This window comes from Falco punctatus, assembly GCF_963210335.1.
Source record: "Falco punctatus genome assembly, contig: scaffold_34, whole genome shotgun sequence".
NCBI lineage: Eukaryota > Metazoa > Chordata > Aves > Falconiformes > Falconidae > Falco > Falco punctatus.
The window spans coordinates 46,744-73,570 of record NW_027660147.1 but is presented as its reverse complement, the minus strand read 5'-3'; the positions used below and the strand labels follow the sequence as shown (position 1 = coordinate 73,570).

Sequence of the window (26,827 nt, the reverse complement as noted above, 5' to 3'; positions counted from 1 at the left end):
ATTTTAACTTCTAAAACCAGATCAGGTAACTCTCATACTAGAACATTGAACCTGCAGCGTTCCTGAGGCAGGGAAGGGAAGGCTAAGAATGGCATAGAAAGGGACAGAACTTTAGGTGACTAGTCAGAGAAACAGATACGCTGTTGTAAAACTGCTATCCACTTACTCCTGGAGTGTGTTACTGATAATAGTCAGTATCAACTCCTTCACAAGAAGGAAAAGATGAATAACAGACAATTAGAACTACTGTACAGCTACAGGTTTTGTTGGAAATGTCTGCATTAGGGTATAAAATTAAGAGGTAAAAAAAATCTACCTATAATGTGAGCATTGGTGTGGAGTAGAAAGACAAGTAACAAGTGGCGCCATAAACAAGCTCAAAAAACCCGTATGATTTGCCTTCTCCTAAAGCTTGATGATAAGGCCAATAATTCTTTAAATATAAAAATGAGCCTAAGTGTAGATTTAATCCAACATTAAGGAATAAATCTTGCTTGAATAAAGAAGCCATGCAATGTAAATAAACAAAGCTAAGTGCCTGTTAGTTGAGTAATACTAATAAACCTCCATTTTGGAATGCCTTCTAACCAATCCATCAGTATAACTATTTTTACATTGGAGCTTTTTACATAGTTTTTATTTAGACTGCAAGAGTAACCACAGACCCCAGTTAAGGCCTTACCATGCTAGATGCTATTCAGCAATGCAGACATGCACAATTCCTACCCTGAGAAGCACTGACTATTAAAAAAAAGTCCTTTAAAGAAATACGGTGCTTTCATTGTCATGATTACTTTAGTATTTCTCTATACTGCAAAATTGTTTTAAAAAAATCCACAACAGAAAATAAAACAGGCTGGTATTAAAAAAATCCTATTCTAAAAAAATTCTGTATTTTTATAACCCAATCTCCATCAACCCCAAGACTGAAAAAAAAAAAAAAAAAAGACTAGGCTTTGGACCTAGGATTATTTAAAATTTCCCATTAAACTCTTCCAGCATTTATGCCATTTTCACCAAAGCTCCCTATACTAGCTTCGTATTCCATGCAAACTGATTAAAAATAAGCATATGAGTCTTATTAATATTACACAGTACAACCCTGCAGAAGTGTTGCTGGGTATGTACAGTGTATATCAAAATCTGGTATTCTGCTTTAATAGTATCTATCATCACTTATAAGCCTGTATTATTTTTACTATTATACATGAAGGCAGCTGATACAGAAAATAGAGCTGTGACAGCATGAAAAAAACTTCATTCAAATAAGAATAATTTCTTCTGATAGCATTTTTCCTGGTGGACAAACAGTGACTAATATAATACTTCAACATCATCCATATTACCTTAAAAAGATACCTCTTAAAATTCCACCTTTCAGGAAAGAATATGGGTTCCAGTTATCACAGGGGGGGAAAAAGAGGAAACTGGTAACATGCTAATTTAAACAAAAAACAGTATCAGAATTCCACAAAATTTTGTGCATCTTAATTTGGAAGTACAACAGAGCTTGTTTCTTGAGAGCTTTCTAGAATTCTGTGTCTAGAGAGTCTAACACTCTTGCTCGACAGCTCCAGAAACACTGATGGCCAACAGGACTGAAGAAGATGGCCTTCAGGGAACGCATCTGAAGCGGCCACCCTTAGGCTGAGAGCAACCGGGGGAGCAGAAGGAAGAAGCAAGAATTCCCAGCTGCCTGTCCTTTCTTAGTGCCATTCTTCCTCGCTCCTCCACCAAGCCTGGGGGCTCCCCCGCCTCAGCAGTAGCAGGTTTCATCGCTGGCAGAGTCCCTGGAGCCACTGAGCACCCTGGTGTACTCCAAGTGCTGCACAGCTGAGTAGGGTCTGTTTGGGGCAATTGACCTTTTGACTGGATTAGACAAACTGCACGGTCAGATGCAGTTCGTACTGAGCAGCTGAGTAGCAAGAGGCGGCGTGGCCGGCTCTTCTCACCAGCGCTGCTAAGTCCAATAACTAAATAACTACCCTTCAAGTTCTACAATTAATAGGTATCCAGAACTTATCCATTTCACTGGACAGTAAATTTCAGGCTATTTTTTTAGTCACAGAACTAATTACATAACAGAGGAACAAGTCGATGGTAACAGAAACTAGCCAGATTTGGAAAAGGAGTTTTAAATATTTCTATAATAGTGATTTTCAAAGAGCCAGGCATTTGTCCTGGAAGTCCTGTTCTAACAGCGTCTTCCAGTGTGCTATATTCTGTCTTGGGGAACTTTTCTGGGGCTTTTTTTTTATAGTAGTGTTTAGTTATGGCAGAAATGCTGACATTTCTTCCAGTAGCAATGTTGTCCCTGAAGAAAATAAAAGCTTCACTGACAAAGGTGGAAATCAAAGCTGAAAACACAATAGCATTCAGACTTTTGCCAAGAATTACTTGCTAGCACTAAGGGCCTGACCTCACCCAGGCGGTAATACCTTCCTTCCTGGAGCCTTGCAGAATGTTCCAGAAACTCTGGAACTTGAGTGGAACAATGTGCTGCTGCCGTTCAGCCTTACATCAGGCACGGTGCTGCTGAACGCCGAGAAATTTCACTCAGTGCTTGTCTGCTACCTGCATTTTTTGATAAAAGGTGTTCATTACTCAAGGGAGCACAAGGGCATGTGCATACGCTGGTTTTGTCCACCAAAACAGCTTTACTGGCTGTCCCACCATCATCTTTTTGTTTTGTACTTTAGTTTTATCTTTAGTGCCAATTTTCTCAGCAGTGATTACAGTGCTCTGCATAGAAACAAGCGGAGATTATACAGGCGGAGAAATGAAAGAAGCTGGATTTGAAGTAGTGAAATCCACAAAAAGTAGAAGCAAGCAGAACACAAACCTGTTGAATGTGGACAAAGTTAGGTTTTACAGCAGTGCCCATTATAGGGAAGTTTTCTCTAACGCAGATACAATTATTGTGCATGTCATTCATATTACAAGAAATACTGAGTAATTGTGAGAAAACATTCCCTACCAAGAAATATTTTAGGGCACTAGAATTTCATATGGAAGCTTTCTATCATAAAATGTTATTTTAAAATGTTGGTTCTTGCTTTGGATTTTTGTGCTTAAGTCTTTCGGAACTCTCACTTGTATAATTTCAGACTTCAGCTCTGCTTATGATGCAGATGGAAACCTACCTGTGTGCAGATGAATGCTGTGACATTTCTGTGAAGTGGCCAGAGTTGCAGGTGGCATATGGCAAGAATCTGCAGTATTTGCACTGATGGAACATGCAGGTGACGTAGTGCCCTCAGATACAGGGGACAGATTGTCAAAATTGCATTTAAAGCAACGTGCATGCAGAAGACCAGGAAAAAACATGCAACAGTGAAAACCTATTTACAACCATTTCAAACTCATTCACAGCATTTCCAATGAATATAACTGGTTCTTGCCAACTGCCACTTAAATACCACTTCATCTATACCATTTCATGCACACAGACCAGGTTTGGGGGGGTTCTGTTCTGCAGCAAGTTGCAGTGCCGAGCAGAAGCCAGGGCAGGAAGCGATTATGGCTAAAGAGCCGATGCTGATTGGAAGTGTGTGATGCTGCAGAGGAAATGTAAGACCGTAGAACCTCAGCTAGTCTGGACATAGATTTCAAAACCAGGGCACATTAAGATGTAAACAGACAATAGGACTGGGGCCCACCTTTCTCCTAACAATCAGGTCATTAGCAGTAGGAGTGTGCAGAATGATTTCCATGATTAAACTGCAAGTGCAAAATGCATGAAAGTGCATGCTCATCAACGCTGAGCGGAAACGGCCTTGCTTTTTGCCATGTTTCTTCTCCTGCTTGTTCTAATTCATCCTGGATACAAGAGTCAGGCGTAAGGGCAGCTTATGTCTAGCAAGTGCAAAGAGGCCTTTGAAAAGGCTTAAGATTCTTCTGTGTAACTATACTGGGGAAGCATTGTGAAGAATTGTGCTTCTGATTTTCAAGGTTGCTTCCCCGAAAAGTCATCAGCTCGCATTCAATTAAAATTGCCAGGATCTGAGTGGAAAGTGTCTCTGATGAGAAATGGAACAGAATTCAAATATTTGGTAGAGTTAGCTATTGTTATAATGTAAGTGATGATTGTTATATGGGTGAAGGGGACAGCTTCCTTTTTATTTTGAGTGTTATCTAACTTCTGATTCCACCATTTTTTAGAAGTCCGGTCAGTGTAGAAAGCAGTAAGAAAGACAAACTTCAACCTGGGAGCCCTTACTTTTTTTTTTTTGGTAAGATGTGTATGATGCTCTACATTCACATTGTGTATGTCAGCAGTTTTGCTTTTCTGCAAAGTGCACGTGCCAGTAGAATTGCTCATAGCTGAAAGGGAATTGCCAGGCTACCCTACTGCTAATGCCATGCTTCAACACACAGATGTACCCAGGGCAATGCCCTTCATCACCCTGGGCCTTTGAGCAGCTGAGCGTTATTGATGAAAGCACTGAAGTTTCCCTGCACTCTTCCATGTACCATCTGAGCCATAGTAACTTATTAAAGTGAAAAAATTCTAGAATGACAAAGGTTCTACTACAGCACCAAGAAAGGCTTAATCAGTGAAGATAGTCTAGACATAAGGACGTTTAGGTAAATTGCAAAAGCCAGTGATCCATCGTTTTACCCCTGCACTTCTGGTGCATACTTTTCTCTTGTTTGCTCCTGTCTGTATGCCCGTAACATCTACACATCTTGTCTTCCATGTGCAAAATGAAAGCTGGTCTTTCTCACAGTGGCTTGGGCCCCTCCTATGACAGATGGCAAAATACAGGTGCAGGATTTTGTTGCAGGGATGAAGCTGGAATGTAATACAGCCAGTCATTTATAAGGCGAAGATTAAATTCAGCCCATGTTCAAAGTAATTTCTTCCTTGCCCCAAAATAGATGAGTCAAAAAATCCCCCAAGTATGTCCTTTTCTTGATGGGAGAAAGCTCAGTGCCATTGTGGATGCCAAGAAACAAACCAGGTTTTAAATCCCAGCTTCTCTGAGATATTGATGTATTTCTGAGAAGCACCCCTGCAACTCCTGAAAATTAGAGGGCAGCACAAAACAATTAGAGTTTATGAACAGTAAATACAAAGACACATTGTTGATTAGATTGGTCTGAAGAATTATGTGGAAAAGGGAGCTGGAATGGGCCTGTGTGATTTAGGATTCCTTGGTAAATAATGTGGCTACCTAGTTGCTGTGAAAGGACTGTTAGCTTTGTACAGGGTTATTTTTGCCTTGATGCTCCAGAAATAGGTAAGCATGATGCTGTTTCACGAAGAGCCATTAAATAGGAGCATTTGAGCTGGGTAATAACTGTCTATTCATTCCTGCAACAGGGAACGCAGTTTTATGCACAGGATTTTGATAATACAGCCGGAGGTTAAAAGTGAACTTTCTCTAAGGCTATGGCCAATTGCCACTTCACCAGCAAGAAGGCGACTGGCAGTAGTATTCGTGTAGATGCCACGGGTGTTTATAGATGTGAAGGAAGCTTGCTTTTTTGTTTGTTTGTAAAGGTGCCTAGAGCTCCATTCTACATGAAGGTATTGCTGTAGACATCTGGGGGTGGGCCTGTGAGGTGGGAGCAGAACTTGTACTCAGTTTCTACAAATAGAACAGAATTTGCAAGGAAGATAAAAAGTGAATATTGTCCTTGTTGTTTGTGATACACAGCTGTGCTCAAAAGGCCCAACTAGTGTGTGGTCCAGATTATCCTGAATAAAACATGGACTGTGCTGCTTGTCTTCCTAACAGTCACTGTCCTTGCTGTGCTTATAGCAGTGATTAATAGTAATAACTAATCATTAATAATTCATCATAGTTAATAGGTAGCACAATGATCAGCTATCACAGTAACCTCAGTTAAAGTAGCGCTTATGCTTAGGGAAAGGTGGTACTATCAATGAAAAGCAATTTGCAAGTTCAAGGTTGACTGTGTCAAGAAATACAATTATAAAATCAACTTGATTTGCAGGTGCAAAGAGCCAACTACATCTGCTACTGGCAATATGTAACCAGCGGGTGAGAGGAGGCATAAATCAACCCGATGGTACAGTAAAAGCTGAAAAACTGGTTGCCCACCCCTTGTCCTAGGGGCCTTCTCTAGGTACCCTGATACCTCCCAGCACCTGCACCTTGTGCTGCCATGCTGCTGGCTGTCACGTAGAGGAGCTCTGTTTGATGGTGGTTTCCATAGTCTTCTCAAACTAGCTGTGCTAGGAAAAGGCATGCAAAGACGTTATAATTATAAGCAGATTAAGAAGTTGTCTTTCACACTGCTATTTCTTTAAGCATCCTGTGATGTTAACCTGTTTTAGAAGTGAAAAGAAATCAGTTAGCCAACAGCAATGTTAAGTTAACAGACACTGGTATGAGGAGAGATTGGGACAGCCAAAGGTCATCTTGCCAATTTCTTGGGGGGTTATGGGTAAATAACGGGTACAAGTGACACAGTGTGAGAAATCTGACCCACATGAATGCTGGAAGGTGTTGAGGCACTGAGGAGTTAAGTCTTGGGTTATGTGACAAAAGCTGTTCTGCTTGCCTTCACAAAAGAGACAGGGAGACCGTGGTGCAGGTGGGGTGGGACACAGAATAATACCCTGCTCCAGCTGACCCAGGCCCATCAGAGGAGCTGCCAGCTCTTCAGAGGCCCATCTGCACCAGCTCAGGAGAGCAGAGAGGCCCAAGGGTGGGCGGGAACCCAAATTAAGGACTCAGAGGAAGGGGCTTGTCAAATCCAGTAGGCTGCTAGAGAGATCCACGCTGTGTGTACCTGTATCTATAGGTATCTCTGTCTGCAGACACATCTACACGCACGTATCTTTGTATACAGAGCTATACGTGTTTCTGCACTGTCACATCCTCAACAGCCTGCTGGATTTAGCAGTAGAATGCCTGACACTGTGGTCTGGAGCTGAAGGTGTGATGGATAGGAAAGAAACCAAAGCTCATGTTAGAGAAAAAGCTCCACTAATAGGCATAGTTGAAGAGATGTGGTTTGGTAGTGGGAAACATCTCTTGGCATGCTGTTTGCTCAAAGTCTCATACATTTCTGCCTTGCTTAAGAAAGGCATCCTTTATCTGAAATCCTTGCTCTGGAGTGCAAGGAACACTGGCAGTGGGGTGCAGGAAGAAGCTGAAATTCCCTTGGTCACATGCAATTTGCCTGCACTGTTTGTGTTGTACAGACAAAATGAAAAAAAACCCAAAACAACCAACCCTCAGCATGCACTCGCTGTGTGCGAATAGTGTGTCGTCAAGTACTACGACGCTAGGTAACTGGTCCAGACGCTTAGACAGAAATTATGCAAGATAGACACCTGCACAGAAGATCAGTTCCCTGTTTTATAGAACAGGATACAGCTCTGCTTCAGCATAGTGAGCTCGGGTATTGCCAGATGTGTTAGCAGCACGTCCTGGTTTCAGCTGGGATGGCGTTAATTATCTTCTTAGGAGCTAGCGCAGTGCTGTCTTTTGGCTTTGGTGTGAGGCACTGCAGTTCCTCAGGCCTCGCTAGCAAAAAGGCTGGAGGGGCGCAAGGGCTGGGGAGGGGAGACTGCCAGGTCCGCTGACCCGAACCAACCGAAGAGGTATTCCATGCCATGGGATGGCACGCCTGCTCTCTGTGTACCTGGGGGCTGGCTGGGCAGGGGGCTTGTTGCCTGGGGACTGGCTGGGCATCAGCCAGTGGGTGGCCAGCAGTTGCGTTGTGCACCACGTGCTCCTTTCTTCCTTTCCCTCTCCCTTTTCATTATAACTATTATTGTCACTGTTGTTGCTATTCTTCCATTTTTATTCTGTTTCAATTATTAAATTGTTCTTACCTCAGCCTTTGAGTTTTGCGTTCCTTTCCAGCTCTCCCCATCCCTCTGGCTGAGGGGGGAGCGATCGAGCGGCTGCGTGGCACTGGGTTACCAGCCGGGGTTAAACCACGACACCGCACCACTTGCAGGGTAGTGGGGGCTGTTTCCAACAAGCAGCAAGGAACAGCCACCCACATTTGAGAGCAGGTTTCTCACTGGCAACCAGAAAACAGACACGTCATCACTGCAGTGAATGACTGGACTGGGCTTTCCCTTGCTGCTGTGCTCGATGTTAACGCTGGTTTGCCCAGCAGCCAGTAACCTCCGCTTCTCGCTGGGAGCCAGCAGTAAAGCAGCATTTACCACTGGCTTTTCTAGGCACACAGAACGTGCAGCTGCTTTGTTTTTAGTCACAAGTGCTTTATCTCTATACCCAGGGAAGTGTGGCGAGGGGTACCTCTGAGGTAAAGGCAGGATGAAAACAGGACACAGGCGGTCAGCGTGCTTATGGGGTACCAGAGTTATGTTCCCTCTGCAGAGCATCAGTGGAGCACAGTGGCAGCGATCAGCAATGAATTATAAGCAAAAGCCTGGATGTTTCAGAGGTCAGGACTCACTGGGAAGACATACTAGTGCTGCAGCAGCACTACTCAACCACTACTCTGCCAATGAGTAACTGAAAAACTAATGTTTTGTAGCAACAATTCAACATGGTATTTTGAAGACAGCAAAACCTGGGAAACTCCTGACACATTTGCTCATGAGGAAAAAGCAACTGGCATAATAAGATTTTCTGAAACAGAGTTGTTTATTCCATACAACTGATTGCAAAGATCTGCAACCTGCTTGTAGCTACTGACCCCAAAGGGTTTCTAATGTACCTGAGCAAAGAAATCAAGAAACACGCTTGCTTTCTTCTTTGGAAAGAGATCAGGAAGTTCCTGAACCTGAACTTGACTGTTCGGGCACAAGCCAGAGAAAGCCTTGCTAAAGTCAAGGTAAGCAACACGCACTGCTCTTCCTCTGTCCACTCAGTTACTCACACACCACTAGAAAGGTACCAGGTCAGTGCGGCATGATTTCACCCTTTGCAAACCCATGCTGACTCCTCCCTACCAAATTCTTGTCCCCAGCATCTTTGGAAACGGCTCCCAGAGTACGTGCTCCGCCACCTTCCCAGGCAGCGCGGTGAGGCTGCAGTTCCCAGCTCCTCGGTCTTGCCCTTCTTGAAGATGGGACAGACATTCCCTGTCTTCCAGGCCTCAGAGCCTCCCCCAAGTGCCATGCCCTCTCCTGCTTCATCAGGAGTGTCCCCACAGTGACACTGGGGATGGACTTTTGGGTGCAGGAATTGCCTGGACTTCTCTGTACCCCCCTCACACCTCATCGTAACTGCTATCAATGCCGGTTATGGCAGATGCCAACACCGAATTTCTGTTCTGCTGCTCCACCAGCCAAGAGCTCTCCCCTCTCACTAAGAGCTGGCAGCAGAGAGCGGTGAGGAAACTTGAGCACAGGTCACGTCTGAGTTTATCACAGTGACTGACAACACAACGTGAATGTCAAGATGTTCTGTCCCTGCTTCCTCTGTGGAGAGACACTAGAAAGTAGCAAAAGCTGAACTTCTCTTTGACCACTCTAGTGCAGGCTGGAGAAATTTCGTTACACCTTTTTCCTTTGCAGGGGATCAAAACCTGTGGGATTTCCCAGCGTTTCACGGCCACCAGAAGCTCACCTGCTACCTTCTGCCCAAACCACAAGGAGGATTGCTCTAAAATACAGGGAAAGTCTGGGAACTGATCATGAGTACCGCAACACCAGCCTGCGGTCTTAACACAATTGTGGAAAAGGACATACACACATGCTGGTCTTTTGCCTGGCCTCCAGGACAGGCTGAAGGTGCAGCGGTGAACAGAGCTGAAAGGAGCAGAGCGCTCTGGAGAGCTGTACGGTTAGGGAAAGGGGTAGAAAGCGATGTCAAGAAGGGGAACGATAAAACAAAGACATATATTAGATGACAAAGTTTATTAAATTTCAAGCTGAAACAGAATATCTGGAATTAAATACGGTATATTAACTTCACAAATATGTATTCATATAAAAAGGAACAGCGTCACAGCAACATTCATTGCTTTCCTCACTGCCTGTTAACTCAAGTCCTTGAATTAGTGGGTAAAACCCCCAAATTTTTCCAGTCTTAATTGATCTCGGGACAACCATTCTTCCTTTCCCAGAACTGGGACTTTGTTCTGTCATCTTCTGATCACTACTGACTTCTGTGGACAGGAAATGACAATGTAGATCTTCAGTAACAGGTAACTCCCTGAAATAAGTAAACCTGCTTCTTTTATTGACACAAATGTCCCAGAACACTGGCTACCATCTGGGCTACAGCCACCACATCATCAGCTGCTAGCAGCAACAAAAAGATTGGCTGTCCTATCATACAAGGTTTGGAAAGTACTGAGGAGACTGGAAGTTAATATTTTAACATTCATTTTTCCCACACATGAAGTGTTTCAGGTACAGCACAGCTGCTGATGTAGTAACTGGGAATGTCTACAGCTGCAGCGACCTTTAATACGAACCCCAAGATGAATACCGTGAGGGGCCATGGGCACAAACTGAAACACAGAGGGTCGGGGCTGAACATCAAGAAATGCTTCTTTCCGATCAGGGTGACTGGGCACTGGCACAGGCTGCCCACGGAGGCTCCATCCTGGGAGATGCTCAAAAGCCAGCATGGTCCTGGGCAACCAGCTCTGGGTGCTCTTCCCTGAGCAGGGGAGCTAGAACGGATGACCTCCAGAGGTCCCTTCCAACCTCACCCATTCTGTGGTTCTGTGATCCAAAACAAACATACCAAACCCACCACATAACTCTCTTGGCACTGCTACACACTCACAGTAATGGTAAACCTAAGGCGCATAAGGTGACAGCAACGTAAAGTGCCCCGTCCTCCAGCATGACCACTGGTAAAGATTTCACTTTATCGGCAGAAACAGTCACGGCATCTGGACTGAAGCAGCAGGCTCAAATCACATCAAACGATGTCCTAAGCATTAAAGTAACACTGGAAACATTAAAAACACATAGGGCGAAAGGATTAAGCAGAACAAAGGGAATGCTTTCGTTAAAACACAGAACATCAGTGGAGAAAAAATAATGCATCTACCTTAATAAGAAACATTCTGACAATTCTGTCACGCTCAAGAATCAAGGTGAGTCATTCTGCTAGTCAGAAAAAAACAGGTGTGCTTCTTAGGGTGAGTGCAAAATAAAACACCTATGCATCAATAAACCAACAGGCAAGTGCAATGTGCTTGACATTCATTTAATAGAATTCACATTTGGACTGCAATAAACACATTTTCACATCTGAACTGTGGGATGAGAAACTATAGACGCGCTATGTAAACAAAATCCTTTCCGGAGCTTTTTTCCCAGCATTTTGTTCAAATCAGGTAATTTTTGGTTAAAACATCGCGGTACTCCTGTACTGCCCTGCAAAGGGGATCCTGGTCAACGTGGGTACTTTTTGAAGATCCATCGGAAAATACCATGGGAGAAGCTCCAGCAGATCCAGCTTCAAGTTCAGCAGTGGCTAGGGAGAAGAGAAACAAGATTCCGGTGTTGCTTTTACACTAGACAGGGCCAAATCAGTCACTATGAAAACATCATGGATAACTGGAGAGACTATAATCCAGAAAGAGATTTAAAAACTTCCAAGGGATCGTAACAATCAAAGGGCTAGGCACAAAGGAAGAAACAATCTTTTTCCACATTTGCTTACCAGTCAACAGTATTTCTAAAGCCAGTGAAAGAAATTCTATAGGCTACACAGCGAACGTCTTCAGGGAATCCACAAATGACTCCTGCTTACACCAGTGCTAAACTGAGCCCCCCTGCAGATCTCTCGAACCTCCAGTATCTGTTTTCCTTGAATGTTCAAAGCAGTGATTTATTGGAACTCTACTCCTAAAAACCAGCTTCTGCCTTCTCTGTGACAAACTTAAAAAGAATCCGCCGGTGAAAACGCAAACACCTTTGCAGTGCAGTCAGGCCAGGACAAGTCTCCTAGCCTGGCACTTTCTTTGAGGGGCGTCTTTGTAACTCACCCTGGCAAAACCCTCTTTCCTCCACAAAAACACATACTCAATGACAGCAAGCCCACCTTTCCTGTTCTTCTCCAGCCACGTTTTTCAGACAAGGTCCTGAAACCAAACGCACTCTATGACACCTAGCAGATGCACAGTCAGGTTCAAAATGCACATGGATGAAATGCAATGGCTTTGTGTCCATTCGGACACAGGGAACGAGCTGTGAAGCTACAGCTGAACACTCTCTGTATTACTAAAAGCATGCAGGAACAGAAGGAAATTCTCACAGGGGCTACCTGCTTTGAAATAGCACCAGTCACTGCAAAGCAAAGCAGTGACTCTGGAGGAACGACTACCCTGAAACAGGTGGAATTCCTCTTTCGACACCTGGCCTCATATTATAGAGCATGTTTCATGCTATGTGTTAAAAGCATTCAACTCATCTTATGTTTGCCTAAGTGCTACTAAATCATTTTTTCCTAAAGAAAGGGTATCTTTCATCACTGATTATATTTTTCTTGCTTATTCAAAAAAGACTGCAACATAAGCTACAAATACAAGCAATGAATAAGAAACAGCAAAAAACCAAGGTCCAACAGCAGAGAATGTGCAGGGTATGATTTAGTGCGGAATGCAACTGATGCACATGGAAGAAGCAGTGATGGCTGAAGTCTATAAACATCTTCTCTCAGGGCTTCTTTTACGTTTGACGTTTGTGCTCAAGGATTCACTCTAGAAAAATGTGACTTCAGCTTAAACCAAGTGCACCCGTGTAGAGGAAGTGGGTTAGTTTTCTCTGCACTTGTCTTTTTCAGGCAACTGCATAACATTCTACACAATCTTTTGGTAAGCTGGAATTTTTCACATTCAAGTCTAAACTGGAAAGCTAGCAGAAAAACCTCCCTGTGCTTAGCACAGGAACTTCACAGCTTTCAAGCCATTATGTTCAAGAGTAGGAACACTCCTCTTTTTCCTTAAAAATGCCCCTAACATAGTGACACATTACCTTGTTTAAGTTCTTTAGCGATTTTTTCATCTAGTTCCTGCCGTACCTAGAATTATACAGAAAATACAGTTAATATTTTAACAGTTACGTTTTTCTAATATTAAACTTCTAAAACATTCTTAAAATCCACACATGAGAGAAAACCTAAAAATATAATTCCAAATAGACACATCTTGGTTTGGGGTTTGATTTCTACTGAAGAGAAACTTTTGGTCAGTCGGGCTGCACCTGCCTCATTGCTCAGCAACGTTAACAAAACAATTTATAACTCACCAGCTGGATTATTACTGGGCATTTAACAAAATACACAGGAAGAAAGCAAGAAAGCCTAGCGCAGTTATTGCAGTGAAGGTATGGCTGAAGTTTATCATCAAACACACGAACAGAATGTCAGCTACATGCCGAGATAGTTACAAATGCCACCCACAGGGACAAATCAGCCAGTTGAGGCTGGCTTCTGCAACTTCACAGAGAGAAGAGCTGCACCAGCAGCTGCTGCAGGATTGACATACACCATTTGTATAGAAAAAAGCGTGTGCCAGTATTCTTCTTTTCTCCACCTTAAGATGGGAAATTGAAAGAGCTCCTACAGATGATGCCAAAACTTCTTTATTGTTATTGCAAATACCACGACACACATTTATAAAAACATAAAAGCACACACAATTTTTTCTTGCAAACTGTGTACTAAGAAAAACAACCGCAGCTACAGCTTCTACGCAGCGAGTGCTGTGGGGTTTATTATGTAGCTGGAATCAGCCTGGATCACTACAAAGGAGCACTTACGCCTCTTCTCCCCTAGAAAGTGGGTATTGTTACCAATTAAGTTATTCTCACTTATGATTCTGCCTTCAGAAGCCTTCACAAGAAGGAATCACACCTCTTAATTTAAGAGTCACAGTCCAAGCGCTATATGCTGCTGTTTACATTTGATGATACCTGCTACTCCTACATTTTTTCCATCAAATTTGTGACACGCAGAAGTGAATTTCAAAACAGATATCATACAGCTTCCAGGGCTACGATGGCCATAAAGATGCTGCAGGGCTTGGACCTCGTGAGCTATATGGAGAGGCTGAGAGCTGCAACTGTTTCTTTACTGGAGAACAGGAAAACTCAGAGGGACCTTATCTATGTGTATAAATACCTGGTGGGGGGAGTACAGAAGATGGAGCCAGACTCTTCTCAGCGGTGCCAAGCAAAAGAACAGGAGGAATAGGCACAAATCCAGATAGAGGAAATTTTAACACAAGGATTTTTACAATTATTATTTTTAAAAAAATTGTAAGCATAGACAGACACTGGAACAAGTTGCCAGAAAAGGTTGTGGAGTGTCCATCCTTGGAGATGTATAACACCTGGCTGACAGAACAGTGAGAAAACCTGCTGTGGCTGACCCTGCTTTGAGCAGGGGTGACGTTGGACTAGATCATCTCTAGAGGCCCCTTCCCCTCACTCATTCTGCGACTCTCTTGATTTTAGTACTGAATTCCTGGGGGAAGGAGCATTTATTTTATGAAATGAGCAGACCCACCTAGCAGCATAACAACAACAACAAGAACGGAAACACTGCACAGGGTACTCAACAGCACAGAGAGAGCAAGAGCCTCAGGAAGGAAACCACTCTGCTTACCCTCACAAGAGGAGCAGTAACAGGCAGTAACTGCAAGGGTCAAAGGAGCGGGGCTGTAAACCAGCGAAGCGGAGGGAAGGGCTCTCTCTCCAGGAACACAGGGATAGCTGGGACCACATTCACCAGATCCTGCAGGAGAAGCACCACTCTGTGATACTTCATTGAAATACTCTGTGCCAACAGAGCTGCATGAACAATGGAAAAGGACCCCCCAAATCTCTAATTGTTTTCAAGCAGGTACAAGCAGAAGCAAAATTCCGGGGAGAAAGGACCCCCTAACTCCTGAGACGAGACACAGGTAACAGAAAAAAGCAGGAAAACTAATGCCTAGACCAAAATACGGCCCAAACCCAGGACCAAGCCCAAGCAAAGTCGTAGTAGTTAGTGGTGTTAGAAGAAACCACCTTCCCTGGTTTCCTGAGTCTTCACAATGACTAGAAGGTCCACAGGACCCTCCGCAACATGTACGAATCAATCAAGAGAAGAAAAAGGTCTTGTTTTCCTCTTATTCATTCCATCAATGTCTTTGTGATTCTCATCCATGTCTGAGGGAAGAGAAATAGGTGGAAATAAAGCCAACACACTGATTTCTGAAAAGGGAATGAATGAAGAGCCAGGCAAAATACACCTCCGAGGACCTTAACTTGCCTCCACTTTTCTCCTTCCCCCCAACCCCCTGGGAAAGGCATCACAGCTGAGTGTCCCAAACCTCCTGAGCAGGTACTTCTCACCTCACTGCACATCTCTTCAGGCGGTAACACACCAGGTGTTCATTTGCAGCAGGCACCTTCTCAACAGTTCTTTTTCAGAAAGTGGTGTTGACTTACTACTTATCCACACAGGCTGCTTTAGCACAGAGTAAGCTGGATCCTGTAAGACTCCGTGAAATGATGCTCCGAGTCTGGAGTACCAGTACTGTTCTGAAGTTGAGTTCCTAGACACAACTGCTGCGACCACCAAGAACTTTTTGTATATCAGAAGTGGCAAGGAGGGTAAACCAGCCTACTCCTAGAGCTCAAAGTTCCATTATAACAGATTAAATCCATAGACTATCATCTCACAGATGGTTAACTACCACAGAAGCCATTGCATTACATCTCACAGATGGTTAACTACCACAGAAGCCATTGCATTACAAATACATAAAGCAGAGAAGTCCCCTGCAGCAGTCATTCTTTCACTTGGACAAACTAAAGTTCAAAATATGCGCAGTGTTAGGAAAATGTGAATACATCAGTAAGTTTTAATCAAAACGTAACAGCATAAACAGACAACATTTCCAGTATAAAATACCATCCCAACATTAAACAATGCTGGCTGCAAACCTTGCCATGTATCTGGCTGCAGAGAAGAGAGGCGGACAGATTTTTGATGAAGGAGCTGAAGAAGAAAGAAAAACGGCCTGAAGTTCACAGGTCTTCAGTGAGAAACAAGAACGTGGCCTACATGTAAATGAAGCAAGTAAAAAAGCTAACAACAAAGACTGCTACAAGAGTGCAGAAAGCCAAATCAGAAATGGAACAGAAATTGGAAGATGAAGTAGGAAGCAGACATTTCCCTTCCCACATTAAACTGGTTTCATTTATCCACTGATTCACCCTGGTTGCAGAGTTCACTGTTCTTGTCTGTCAAGACACCCATGTTCATTTTCACCAGCCTTTGGCACAGCTCTGAGGATTTAAGCTTGACATTTGTTAAACCTAACAACAGGACTCCAGTCCCAAAACCTCCTTGCAGCACTTGCAGGAGACATTCCTTGCCTTAGTCTATGGACTAAGGGAGCAGGTCTGAAATACTGAATTGCTAGTTGCTACGGTCACTGTCTAATTACATGCACAGAATTTGTCAAGTACTTGTAATTTATTCCACATTACTGAAGCTCTAATACAAATAAAAAACACCAAAAAAACCCGAAGACATTGCATGTGATTGGGATTCTACTGGTTAATAAGCTTGTGCCAATATGAACTTTTTTTGTATTTTTAAAGATACTTTTGCACTTCAAGGTTATTCATTTCTGTAGCGTATATATTTGATAAAGGGGAAGGGGCTATACTGTAATGGAACACATTTCTTTATGCTTTTTTAAGAATAACACGCTCATTTTTTGCTGAACTTGTGATATGACCATCTTCAACATGTACGGCTCTATGTGTAATCACTGATAGTCATGCTTAATGTTTAGGAAAACGGTGCAATCTTTCAAGCCTTTAAACACCAAATTCCTTAGTTAAGTCTAAAGAAGAAACTGTGTCCACTTGCTACTGGAGCACTTCTTCCTCTTGTCAGCATCATTTACCAGGTTTTTTTCCAACAGCTGCAGGACCAATGAATGAATACCATCATTTTGAATAATAGCAGTGTGAACTATTTTCACCTCTTTGCCCCTGAAGCTATTTCAAAGCTTCTGCACAAACGAAATTCACACAAACATCTTCCCCTTCAGAATGGCTGGCATGTTCCCTACTTCCAATAGCCCTTCTCACCTTGAGGAAGCTACTACAAGGAACACCAAATCTGCAGAGAGCTTTGACTAAAAAAAAGAAGCCTCAAAGGACTGCCTGAGGCACACTGCAATTTCAGCTTCTTAACTCCCTGTCATTTAGAGCTTCAGTGGCAGAAACATGTGTCATCTCCAGCCAAGGCAGCACTGCGCATCCTGAATTTAAAGGCAAGGCAAATTCTGTAGAAGGGAACCAGGTTAGTGGGAAAACAAAGCTGAGGCATAACTGAAGTAAACAGTGAAGAAAAGGCTTAGAGTCAGAGAAATTCTTCTGTTTTGAAACAGTCTGGTGAACAGACAGAATACTAGGCAGCACAACCAGCAAAGCATTTCAAAATAGACTAAAACTATAATCTCTGATTTCTTCCCTCATGCTCCAACTTGCCTCCTGAATGGCACGGGACTCCTGCGGAAATGACAGCACAGACTGTGCATCTGGTGATTTTGCACTTGGAAACTGATTGAGATTTGCCACCCATTATTGTATGCAGAGGGATACATGCAGTTTTTCCCTTTTGTTACTTCCTGACTTCAAAGTCTTACGTTCCAATTCAATCCTCTTTTCTCAGATGCATACTGCACCCGACTGAGAACAATTCAGCCTGCAGTTCTAAGTGAAATACTCACCTAGTCCTCTAGCAACTACTGCACCTCTGAGAACTCAGTTCCTTTCTTCTGAAGGACTCCAGAGAAGACCAGGTTTTAAGACTTCCCTGAATACACTGAATGTCAGGTGACTTCAGGCTACAGGCAGTGCCACTACAATTAGTCTCAGTTGTTCCCTAACTGGTGATAACAGGAAGAAATATCATAAAGAGATGTGCAGCTGGATTTAGTAACAGGGAGGTTATTCTTTTTTTCCTGTTTCTTCTTCAAAAAAAGAAACCACAACTGTTAAACCCTTTTCTTTTAAACTAGGACAGCTTTTTTCCTAGAAGTGGGATGGTTTCCTCCTTTGCCTTTTTCTTCTTGTAACATCTCGCTCCCATCTCTCTCTCTTTTTCCCCTGCCCTCACGTGCTCCCTGCTCCCTGTCCCTCTTGTTCCCTTGTCCTGGCTTTCTCCTTACTTCAGTTTTGTAGTGGATCCCTGAATTTTGCCTCCTTTCTGCTGCTTGCGTGCAGAATAATCCCTGCAGGTGGTACAGTACTAATTGCCTCCCATGTTCTTTATGCAGCGTTATGTCCACCCCTCTGACACAAAAAACACATTCGCAACGATACAGAAAAGTTCATCTCTTAACTGCCGCTGCTACGCATTACCTACACACCGCTTTGTCCATTTTTGTTTTGTTGTTTGGTTTGTTTTTTTCTTTTTCTTAAGCCAGGCACAGTATGCAGACACGTTATTTAAATGGATTCTTTCCAGTGTAGGTGGGACCACCGAACCAGGGTAAGGCTTAAAAGTGAGCGAATGCTTCTCACATCCATTCAACAACAGAATATGCGAGGGACAGACACTGACTGAACAGGCAAGCTTGCCCATGCCTCAGTCCTATGCTAGGTGGGAAACGGATTACAACGACTGACATCTGGTTTCCAAGTCTCATATCACGTTTACGTGATATTACGTCTGTGAGGGATGTGCTATCATGCTGACTGCTAATTACAGGGCATACTTTGACCAGAGGTACGCAGAGGTTGCAGCTTTTGTACAAAATCAGAAAGCTCTGTAGACTTCCTGAGGAGCAGTTACATATAACACCACATAGCAGGACCCACAAAATCAAATGCCTCCTATGCACAGCATACGTCCCGCACTCAAGTGAGAAGTTACGTGTCCTGTTCATACCATCCTAGTTTTGAAGCATCCCTTTGTTGGTATTGTACTAAAACAAGTTCCGGTGAAGAAACTGCTAGCATGAACATCAGTGAAGGAGGAAAAGGTGTCTCAAAGAAAGATGTCTGATGGGATTTTGCACTCATCATAAAGTTAGCTGTTTTAAAAAAGGTCATCCACAGAATGGCTTGGGTTGGAAGGGACCTTAAAGATCATCCAGTTCCAAGCCCCCTGCCATGGGCAGGGACACCTTCCACTAGACCGGGTTGCTCCAAGCCCCACCCAGCCTGGCCTTGAGCACTGCCAGGGATGGGGCATCGGCACTAAATTTTACTGAAGAGCTTCTTTGGCAGCTTCCTATGCCACAGTATTCTTCATCACAGTTTCTCTTGGAAAAGAATGTTGTTACGCAGTCCGTCATTTAGATCTCAGTATTTTTTGGTCTTTGAGCACTTCTGGAAATTTGTATAACCCTGATGACCAAAAGTCTTCGTTTCTACCACCTAGTTGTGTACTGTTTTGATGAGCAATTTGGTTTAGCATATTAGAGCATATGGTTTGGAACTAGAAATGGATTCTAACTTTAGACTGAAAAGCACAACCTTGCTTACAGATACTCTTCAACACTAGTTGAGAACAGTATTTAAAAACGCTTACCTTAGCCACATAGGCTTCAACTCTGTTTCTTGACGGTAACGTATTCATGGTCGGGGTTAGGAAGCTTCCTGCTAGATTTAGACTTCTATTCAGTGCCGGATTGTTGCTAATATGTCCCAGTTCAGTTGAATACAGAACTGGACCACTGACAGCGCTGCTTGCAGTTAAAGGTTTGCTTCTATGGCACTCCTGAAGGAGCTTAGCGTTGGCTTCTGCTAGTCTCTCATTAGCTCTGAAACATTCAGAAGCATACAAAGAATTATCTTTGGTAATAACACTTCCGCAAAGTTACCCTCCAGGTCTTTGATTATTATCTGACTTCTGAAAGTGGAAGGGATTAAGAGAGTCCAAAAAAATCTCCATAACTGGATCTGTTTTTTTTTTGGAGAGCCTATTTCTAAGTAGTCACTCTACCTGCAAGAAGCAGCAAGAGTTAACCAATACCTTGGACTTCTCAGCATTAAGGCCTCAAAGCAGTCTGTGCACACCGTGTGTTTACATAGCTCTTCCTGAAAGGTACATCACCTGCATAAGAACTCTGGGCTACCCTTCCTTTCCCAAAGAAAGCTGAAACCTATGACATGCGGCTAAAATGGAAGCCAAAAGATTTTTGTTGTTCTTCTTCATAGCATCAAATGCCGTTCTCTGAAGGGCCTATCCTTATTCAAGCAGTAAAGGACATGACATTATCTTTTCTGCCATACTTAGAGTAAGAAGAGGAGATTAGAGACTGGCAAAAAGGCTGCCTGTTAAACTCAACCTCAAAAATACCCTATTAACGCCCATGATCGGTGGTGTTACTGCTGGAACACTGAAGAGAAATGAAGATAGTTCCAATGAACAGGGGGGAGCCTTAAGGTACTTTCATCACAAATATGCTACCTTATGCATAATGCTGACCAGATGTAGAAAAGGTATTTAATGAAGAAAACTGCTTGAGGAAAAAGTAGTATCTTATTATCACCCCAAAAGAGCAGGGACTTACCTTTCCAGTTTTTTTGCTAGGCATCTTCCATTTTTAACTTCCTCCAGATACAGGTCTTTATATTTTTCCGCTTCTGCCTGTGCAGATTCTTTTTGAAAAATACTGTCTTGTTGGGTATTTTTTATCCTGTCCAATTCACGTTCGAGGTCTCCAATTCTGTGTTCTAGCTGGTTTGTCAGCAAAGCATGACGACTGGCTCTGACTTGTTCTAATCTGTCCTGGGAGGCTGCCTGCATCTGAAGTAGATAGACACTTTCAACCACTGCAAAGAAAAAGAGAACTCTCCTCGCCAGTCAATTGTGTGCACCCAATTTCAAGGGCCCAGCTCTATTCAGCAAGGCAACTGTGCCTCCTCACTGCCATCAGCGACCAGGGCAGAACCCTGGAACTACCACACCAAATGATTCTTTTCATTCAGAAAGAACCCCCATCTTAGCACTATTACTCATCAAAGCTACTGATGGAAGAACACTATCTCTGTAGGACAGGGCATAGCATTCCTCAAAGAAATCATGGAGATGCCGCACCCCCAGCCCCCACCCTGCAGCTTTGGCGACTTCTTTTCTGAGCGTTGCCCCTTGTGCAATGACTAAGGAAGATGTGTATGGCTGGCTGTGACAACTCTAAGTTGCAATACCCATTCAAGGATAAACAATGAGAACAAGACCTAAACAATGAGAACAGACCAGTGGACAGTGATACCCCTCCAAGAACTGCAAAATGAAAACCTACCTTGGGCAAGTTTTTGATTCAGGGCCTGCAGGCACACTGCACACCCATGAAAGCATCTTGCCCAACCATATTCCCTTCTCCCACTGCCCTTCAGGAAAAACAGAAGTACAGCGTAATACATGGAATCAGGTACCACCACCACCCCTAAAAATGACAACCAAAACAGAAGTCTATAACAGACACACACAAGAAATTAACTTACCTGCAAAAACAGATTGACTTCTTGCAGTTTTTGCCTTATTTCTTGTGCAGCTCGTTCTTCCACCTCTCTTTTGTATTGTTCTATTTGGCTGCGATCCACCATGTTAGTCTCCATATGGTGTTTGAGATTAGCCACCTCTTCTTTCAGCTGGCTTTTGCTCTTTTCCAGTTTTTCATGGCTCCCACGCATGGTGGACAACTCCTCTCGCAAATCATGATTTTGTGCTTCTAGCTGCATGCCTTTTTTAGACTCTATCTCCAGCTGCTGGGAAAGTTCATCAACCTGTAGACAGAAAAGGGGAAAAAAACAGGAAACTCAGAGGGATCTAAAATTAGTCAAATCTGTGAAAATTGGTAAAGGAGTTGGCCATCAACACTGTATTTACCATCTGCTGATTCAGTGTTAAAACAAAAGCGAAACCAGGCTCTTCTTTTAAAACAAGAACAGCTTTCACATCATTTCTGACAGCATTCCTCAGGTTCCCATCCTTCCTCAGTTCTGCAGTGGGTCACAGACCAAGAGGTACCAAACCAGCGGCATTACACCCGCAGGGCTAGGCTGAAAAGCACTAGGGCTATTCTTCTGCGAGATGTTCATACGATCATAGGAAATCAAACACACCCATACCCAGTTACATCACCGCCACATTCTGGTTTCATCAGAAAAAAACCCCATGTATCATGCTTCAGAGGAACTGTCACATGCTGTCACACGGTCAAAGCTTCATCACAGAACTGACAAGACAAGAAACGGATACCCTTTCCTTCCATTACGCTAATAGATCTGGAAATAGTGGTTCAGAACACCGCTTTTGCAGCACTGGTGGCAGAAGACAGTCTCTTTAGGTCAAAGCTACAGTTTGTTTTCAAAAGATTTCCAGGAAATATCAGACTTCCCATGGGTCCCAATGGTCAACTACAGCTTCTATCCCCTTCTTTCCCCCTCCAGAAACATCCATCGTCTATACCTATTAACTATAAAACATGATATCCCATCATCTTTTGTTTTTAAAAAAGTGGGGGAAATCAGCAGAGTCAACACTTGAAAGAGTCTCTAAAATACGTAGAAACTTTACACTTATTTAAAATTGCCCAAACGTAATTCCGTTCCCTGTCATTCAAAATAGCTCTTCCAACAGGAACACAAATATGCTGCTAACCTGTGAACTAAAAATGAGCCACTCTCAAGGCAGTTGACTCATTCTACAATAGTATCTTCTAAAAAGGAGCATAACTTTGAAACACAGCTACTTTAGCAACAAATGAGCGGAGAAGCAGATAAAAGGTTCCATGCTACCAAACAGCCAGAGCAACCTCAAAAGCGTTTCTGGGTCTCCATGACAAGGGAAAGACGGACTGAGTCAGCTACTAGTAAGCAATAAGTTACTGCATTCATTTTTTCTGCATCACCTCACACTGCATCGTGCCCTGGGAAGCAAAGACACCATTCCGAAAAGCAAACCCCCACCTGCCTCCTGCTCAACTCGTGCCCGAGACAGGCTTCAGGGGGTGACCTTGGGCAAGGCCAACTGCACAGAGTTGTTCCGAGTGACGGTGGCATTACTCCCCTCTCTTCCGAGAGGGAATGCATCCGTCGGAGCCCGACGATGCTGCCACGGCCTCAAGCTGCAGCCAGGCCTGTGCTGGGCCTTCACTGCTCTCAGCCCTGGCCCTCACCCATGGACGGACGTTCCAGTAGGACTGCAGACCTGCCCATCCCTATGGACCGGCCTGGTGATCTGCACTCTTGGAGGACTCTGCTTACTGTCCCCAGAACTGTCCCCAGAACTGTCCCCAGAACTCTTCTGCTCTTCTTGGTGAGGGCCTGTGGGGCTGATCCCTGGCCCGTGTGGTCACAGACCCTGCCAGCCTTGCTGCGGCTCTTGCTTTGCCCTTCCTCTGCAGGACAGCCTACCCCTGATGCGCCCTCGCAGATACTGCTGTGTACGTAACACTTCCATCTTTACCCCTAAGAGCTACATCAGTATTACAGTCGCCTACTACTGTGACCATAGAAGGAACATCAAAAACCAGCCAAATAATTTCAGAAATACAGCCAAGAAAACAAAAGTCAAAGTCAACAACATGAAAAGAAGTACGAAGAAAGAACAGAGGTTCCAAAAGAAAAACCACCACCACCAAAATAACCCAAACAAAGCAAAGCTCACCTTTGCTCTTAATCTGTCAGCTTCATTGACCATTTCAGAATACCCGTTCTTCATTTCTCCCTGCAAATTCAGCTGGGACAGTCCCCCTCTCTCCTCATACACCCTTAGTTTCTTCGTAGCCCTGCACAGCAGCCTCTTCAACCTGCACAGCAAATTAGTCACAAAAACAATGAAGCAAAGAAACAAAACTGGACTTTTTCACATACTCTCATGTAAACAGCACAGACATGGCTTGCTTCATCTTTAACATGCTTGACACACCAGGAATTACCAGGAAAAACCAGTATTCCTGTGCCACATATGCTTGGAGAGTCCAGATTTCACCTGAAAAGAGGAATGAAAGACTCCCTTTTTCCCCGGAGAACTGCAGGGCAACGTGCATCTGCAGTTGTTTTGGCAGCTATTGAAAACTAGGGGCTGGTGTACAGAAGTACCTTGCAAGAACTAACGCGAGGCTGGCATCTGCTCACAGTTAGGTACACCTATTTTTTACATTACAGTTCAATAAAACATGACTTCTACGCAGGGATACCTCTTCACCACGCTAAAAAGCCGTACCTCTTACAGTCTTTCTGCAGATCGAGGTTTCTTTTCATTTCTTGGTCCAGACGTAGTTCAACTGCGTGTTTCAACTCTACCAGCTTCTTCACTTCCTTTCTTTCACTCTCACACTTTCAAAAGAGAAAAGAAAGATGTATCACACACACAGAGCACAGGAAAAATACCTACGTACAGTCTGTGCATCTGGCGCTCTCCACAGAGAAGCTGCTGGACATCTCTATCTGTTAGCCACGTTCCACAGAATGCCACAGGACAGAATTCCTGAGGATATTCCATCCCTTCAGGTTTCACATCAAACAGACCAATACGTAACTACAGAAACAGATGCCCTCGCTGAAGCAAAGGCCATCCTCTTCTAGACAAAAAGGTGGAAAAGATGCTGGAGAACACTTTTGGCAGTGCCTCTGCTCACAGTAGGGATTACGTAGGTATGCACTTCATGGGACAACACTGACCCATCTAAAGCTTTCATGGGATCTTCCACCAACCAGCAGGCAGGGGCTTCTAGAGGAATCTGATCTTTTGGAGTTCTTCAACATTTTATGAACTAAGTAAGAAGAATCACCTTTCTTGACCAAAGCTTAGACTTGGATACCTTTTTTCTGCTCTCTGCTTAGATCTGAGGACTAACATCCCGTTTGCCAAAACCTTCCGCAATTCCGAGAGAAACATAACAAACCAGAACAAATCAGTATTCTTTGGTCCCATGCACATAACATACCAGGTACACTGTAGAAACAAAATAATTTCAAGAACGGACAAACTTTAAATTGTTCTTTCTAAGCATATCCTTTATCTCTCTTTCTACTTTGTCAGTCTCGTATTCGAAGACTTGTTCCCTTAAATCAGTACACTTGGCATTTAAATCCTTGTTTTGCTCTTCTATGAGATAAATTTGCTTTTCCCTATCAGCTCTGAGTTTGTTCAGAGTATCATTAAACCGGTCCTGCACATCATTCACTACTTCTTCTTTCATGATCCTCTTGCTCTGTGTATCTTCCAGCTGCTGACGCAGTAAAAGGTTTTCACCCTGGAGCTGGGCCAATCGCTCCTGCAAGGACTCCTGTTTTATTACAAGTTCGCTTACTGGATCTTTCTCAAGTTGTTGAGCACGATCACATTCCTTTGCCTGACGCTGGGCTTGACTTAATTCTTTTTGTGTCATTTCTACAAGCAAAGTTTTTTCTCTGAGGGTTTGCTCCAACTGGTGAAGCTCATTTTCTAGCCTATTAGCTTTGCTTTCAGCTTTACACAGCTGCTGAGACAAGCTCTTGTTGGCTTCTTGTGTGTCGGAGAGGTCATGATGGAGCTTGTCTTGCAAGCGATGCCATTCATCACGTTCTCTGTGAAATCTTTGTTCAGCATCCTTTTCTGATGACCGATGACGTTCAAGTTCTTGAACAGCAGCATTCAGGCGGGAATGAAATGATTTGATTTCTGTCTCTAGTCTGTCTTTACTTTCGTTTGTCTGCTCAAGTTTGGAAGTCAGCACTGCAGATTCTGTCTTTAGTAAGTCCAGCTGTGCATTGTACTGAAGAACCGTTTGTGTTAATGCTTCCTTGTTCAGTTTAAGTTCCTTTTTGAGAGCTTCATTTTTTTCTTTCAAGGTCTTATTTTCCTCTAAAGATTTTCCTTCTTCCTCCTGGTGCCTAAGTCTTACTTGATTGATTTCTAGCCTTAGCACAGCAATCTCATCTTGTAGTAACTGATTCTTGTACAACAGATCCTTTTCTCTCTCAGTGTTGGATTCCTGAATGACAGGGAACATGAATAAAGAGCCAATTGGGAAATGAATCTACAAAAAAAACTTCAGCAATAAATTGCATTTTAACATTTCTAATACTGAAGCATGACTTCAAAGATGAAGTTTCAGGCAATAAGCTACTCTGTGAACCCACGCACATGTACAATGTACGTACACAACGGAAGTGCAACATATCCTTAAAACCTAAATGAACATCCCAAATACACAATACCCCCTTAAATCTACAACCAAATAATAAAATTATTTAAAACATCTCAAGTGTAAAGCTTTTAAAATGACAGTGCTTTCTTGTATGTGCATGCCTTTATAATATTGCCTTTAAGGTTGAATTAGTTGTGCTACAGATCTGGTAAAAACAAGGCTAGAAAGGGTATTTTCCTTCTCAAATGTCTTCTGAACACTTATCCTTTTGTGTTACTGGAAGTTAGCTATGAAACTCAATCACCCCCGGAATGCAATAGTCCTGTATATTTCCTCTTTATGATATGTATAACTTTTTTCGACTTAAACACATTCATCCTACATTTATTGGGCAGCACAGCCAAGAACAAACAAGGCTTCCAAGCACTGCACATTCTTAGGAAATTCAGTAAACTCTTTTCAAGATCTCTTTGAATACAGTGTTTATGGTTGCTTTTTCTCCTCCAGTTACTCTAACTCCTACAGAGAGTTGAATTCATTGTTGATATTCGATCATAAAATTTCAGTATGTGGAGGTGGAAAAGAAAGGCATACTTGAAGTAAGTAAGTTCAATAAGGGAATAACTAAAAAAAAAAAAAAGCAATGGAAACACAAACACTGTCAAACAACTTTTTCCTGGCCAACCTTGACATAGGTAGCTAGGTGTCTCATTGCTAGAAACCCTAAAAAGTGATAATAAAATGTCTGTGAAATGACAAATAACAGATAGGTTAAGAAACGGGGTAAATAGTGTGTTCTATT

At 43.1% G+C, this 26,827-nt stretch overlaps 2 protein-coding genes across 2 annotated transcripts in view; both read right to left on the bottom strand.

Annotated features, from left to right (window-relative positions):
• The window catches only part of LOC308057781 (uncharacterized protein), a 490,296-nt gene that overhangs the window by 421,158 nt on the left and 42,311 nt on the right, over positions 1–26,827 (bottom strand). The window lies entirely within an intron of this gene.
• The window catches only part of LOC308057795 (ankyrin repeat domain-containing protein 26-like), a 46,270-nt gene continuing 30,566 nt past the window's right edge, over positions 11,124–26,827 (bottom strand). The window contains exons 19-26 of the mRNA XM_080411842.1: positions 24,880–25,869; positions 24,117–24,226; positions 23,559–23,700; positions 21,392–21,673; positions 20,458–20,693; positions 19,473–19,704; positions 12,902–12,947; positions 11,124–11,399 (exon numbers count right to left, since the gene is read on the bottom strand). Coding sequence (XP_080267968.1) covers positions 11,251–11,399; positions 12,902–12,947; positions 19,473–19,704; positions 20,458–20,693; positions 21,392–21,673; positions 23,559–23,700; positions 24,117–24,226; positions 24,880–25,869 — 2,187 coding nt within the window. The 3' untranslated portion in view covers positions 11,124–11,250. The remainder of the gene's footprint in view (positions 11,400–12,901; positions 12,948–19,472; positions 19,705–20,457; positions 20,694–21,391; positions 21,674–23,558; positions 23,701–24,116; positions 24,227–24,879; positions 25,870–26,827) is intronic.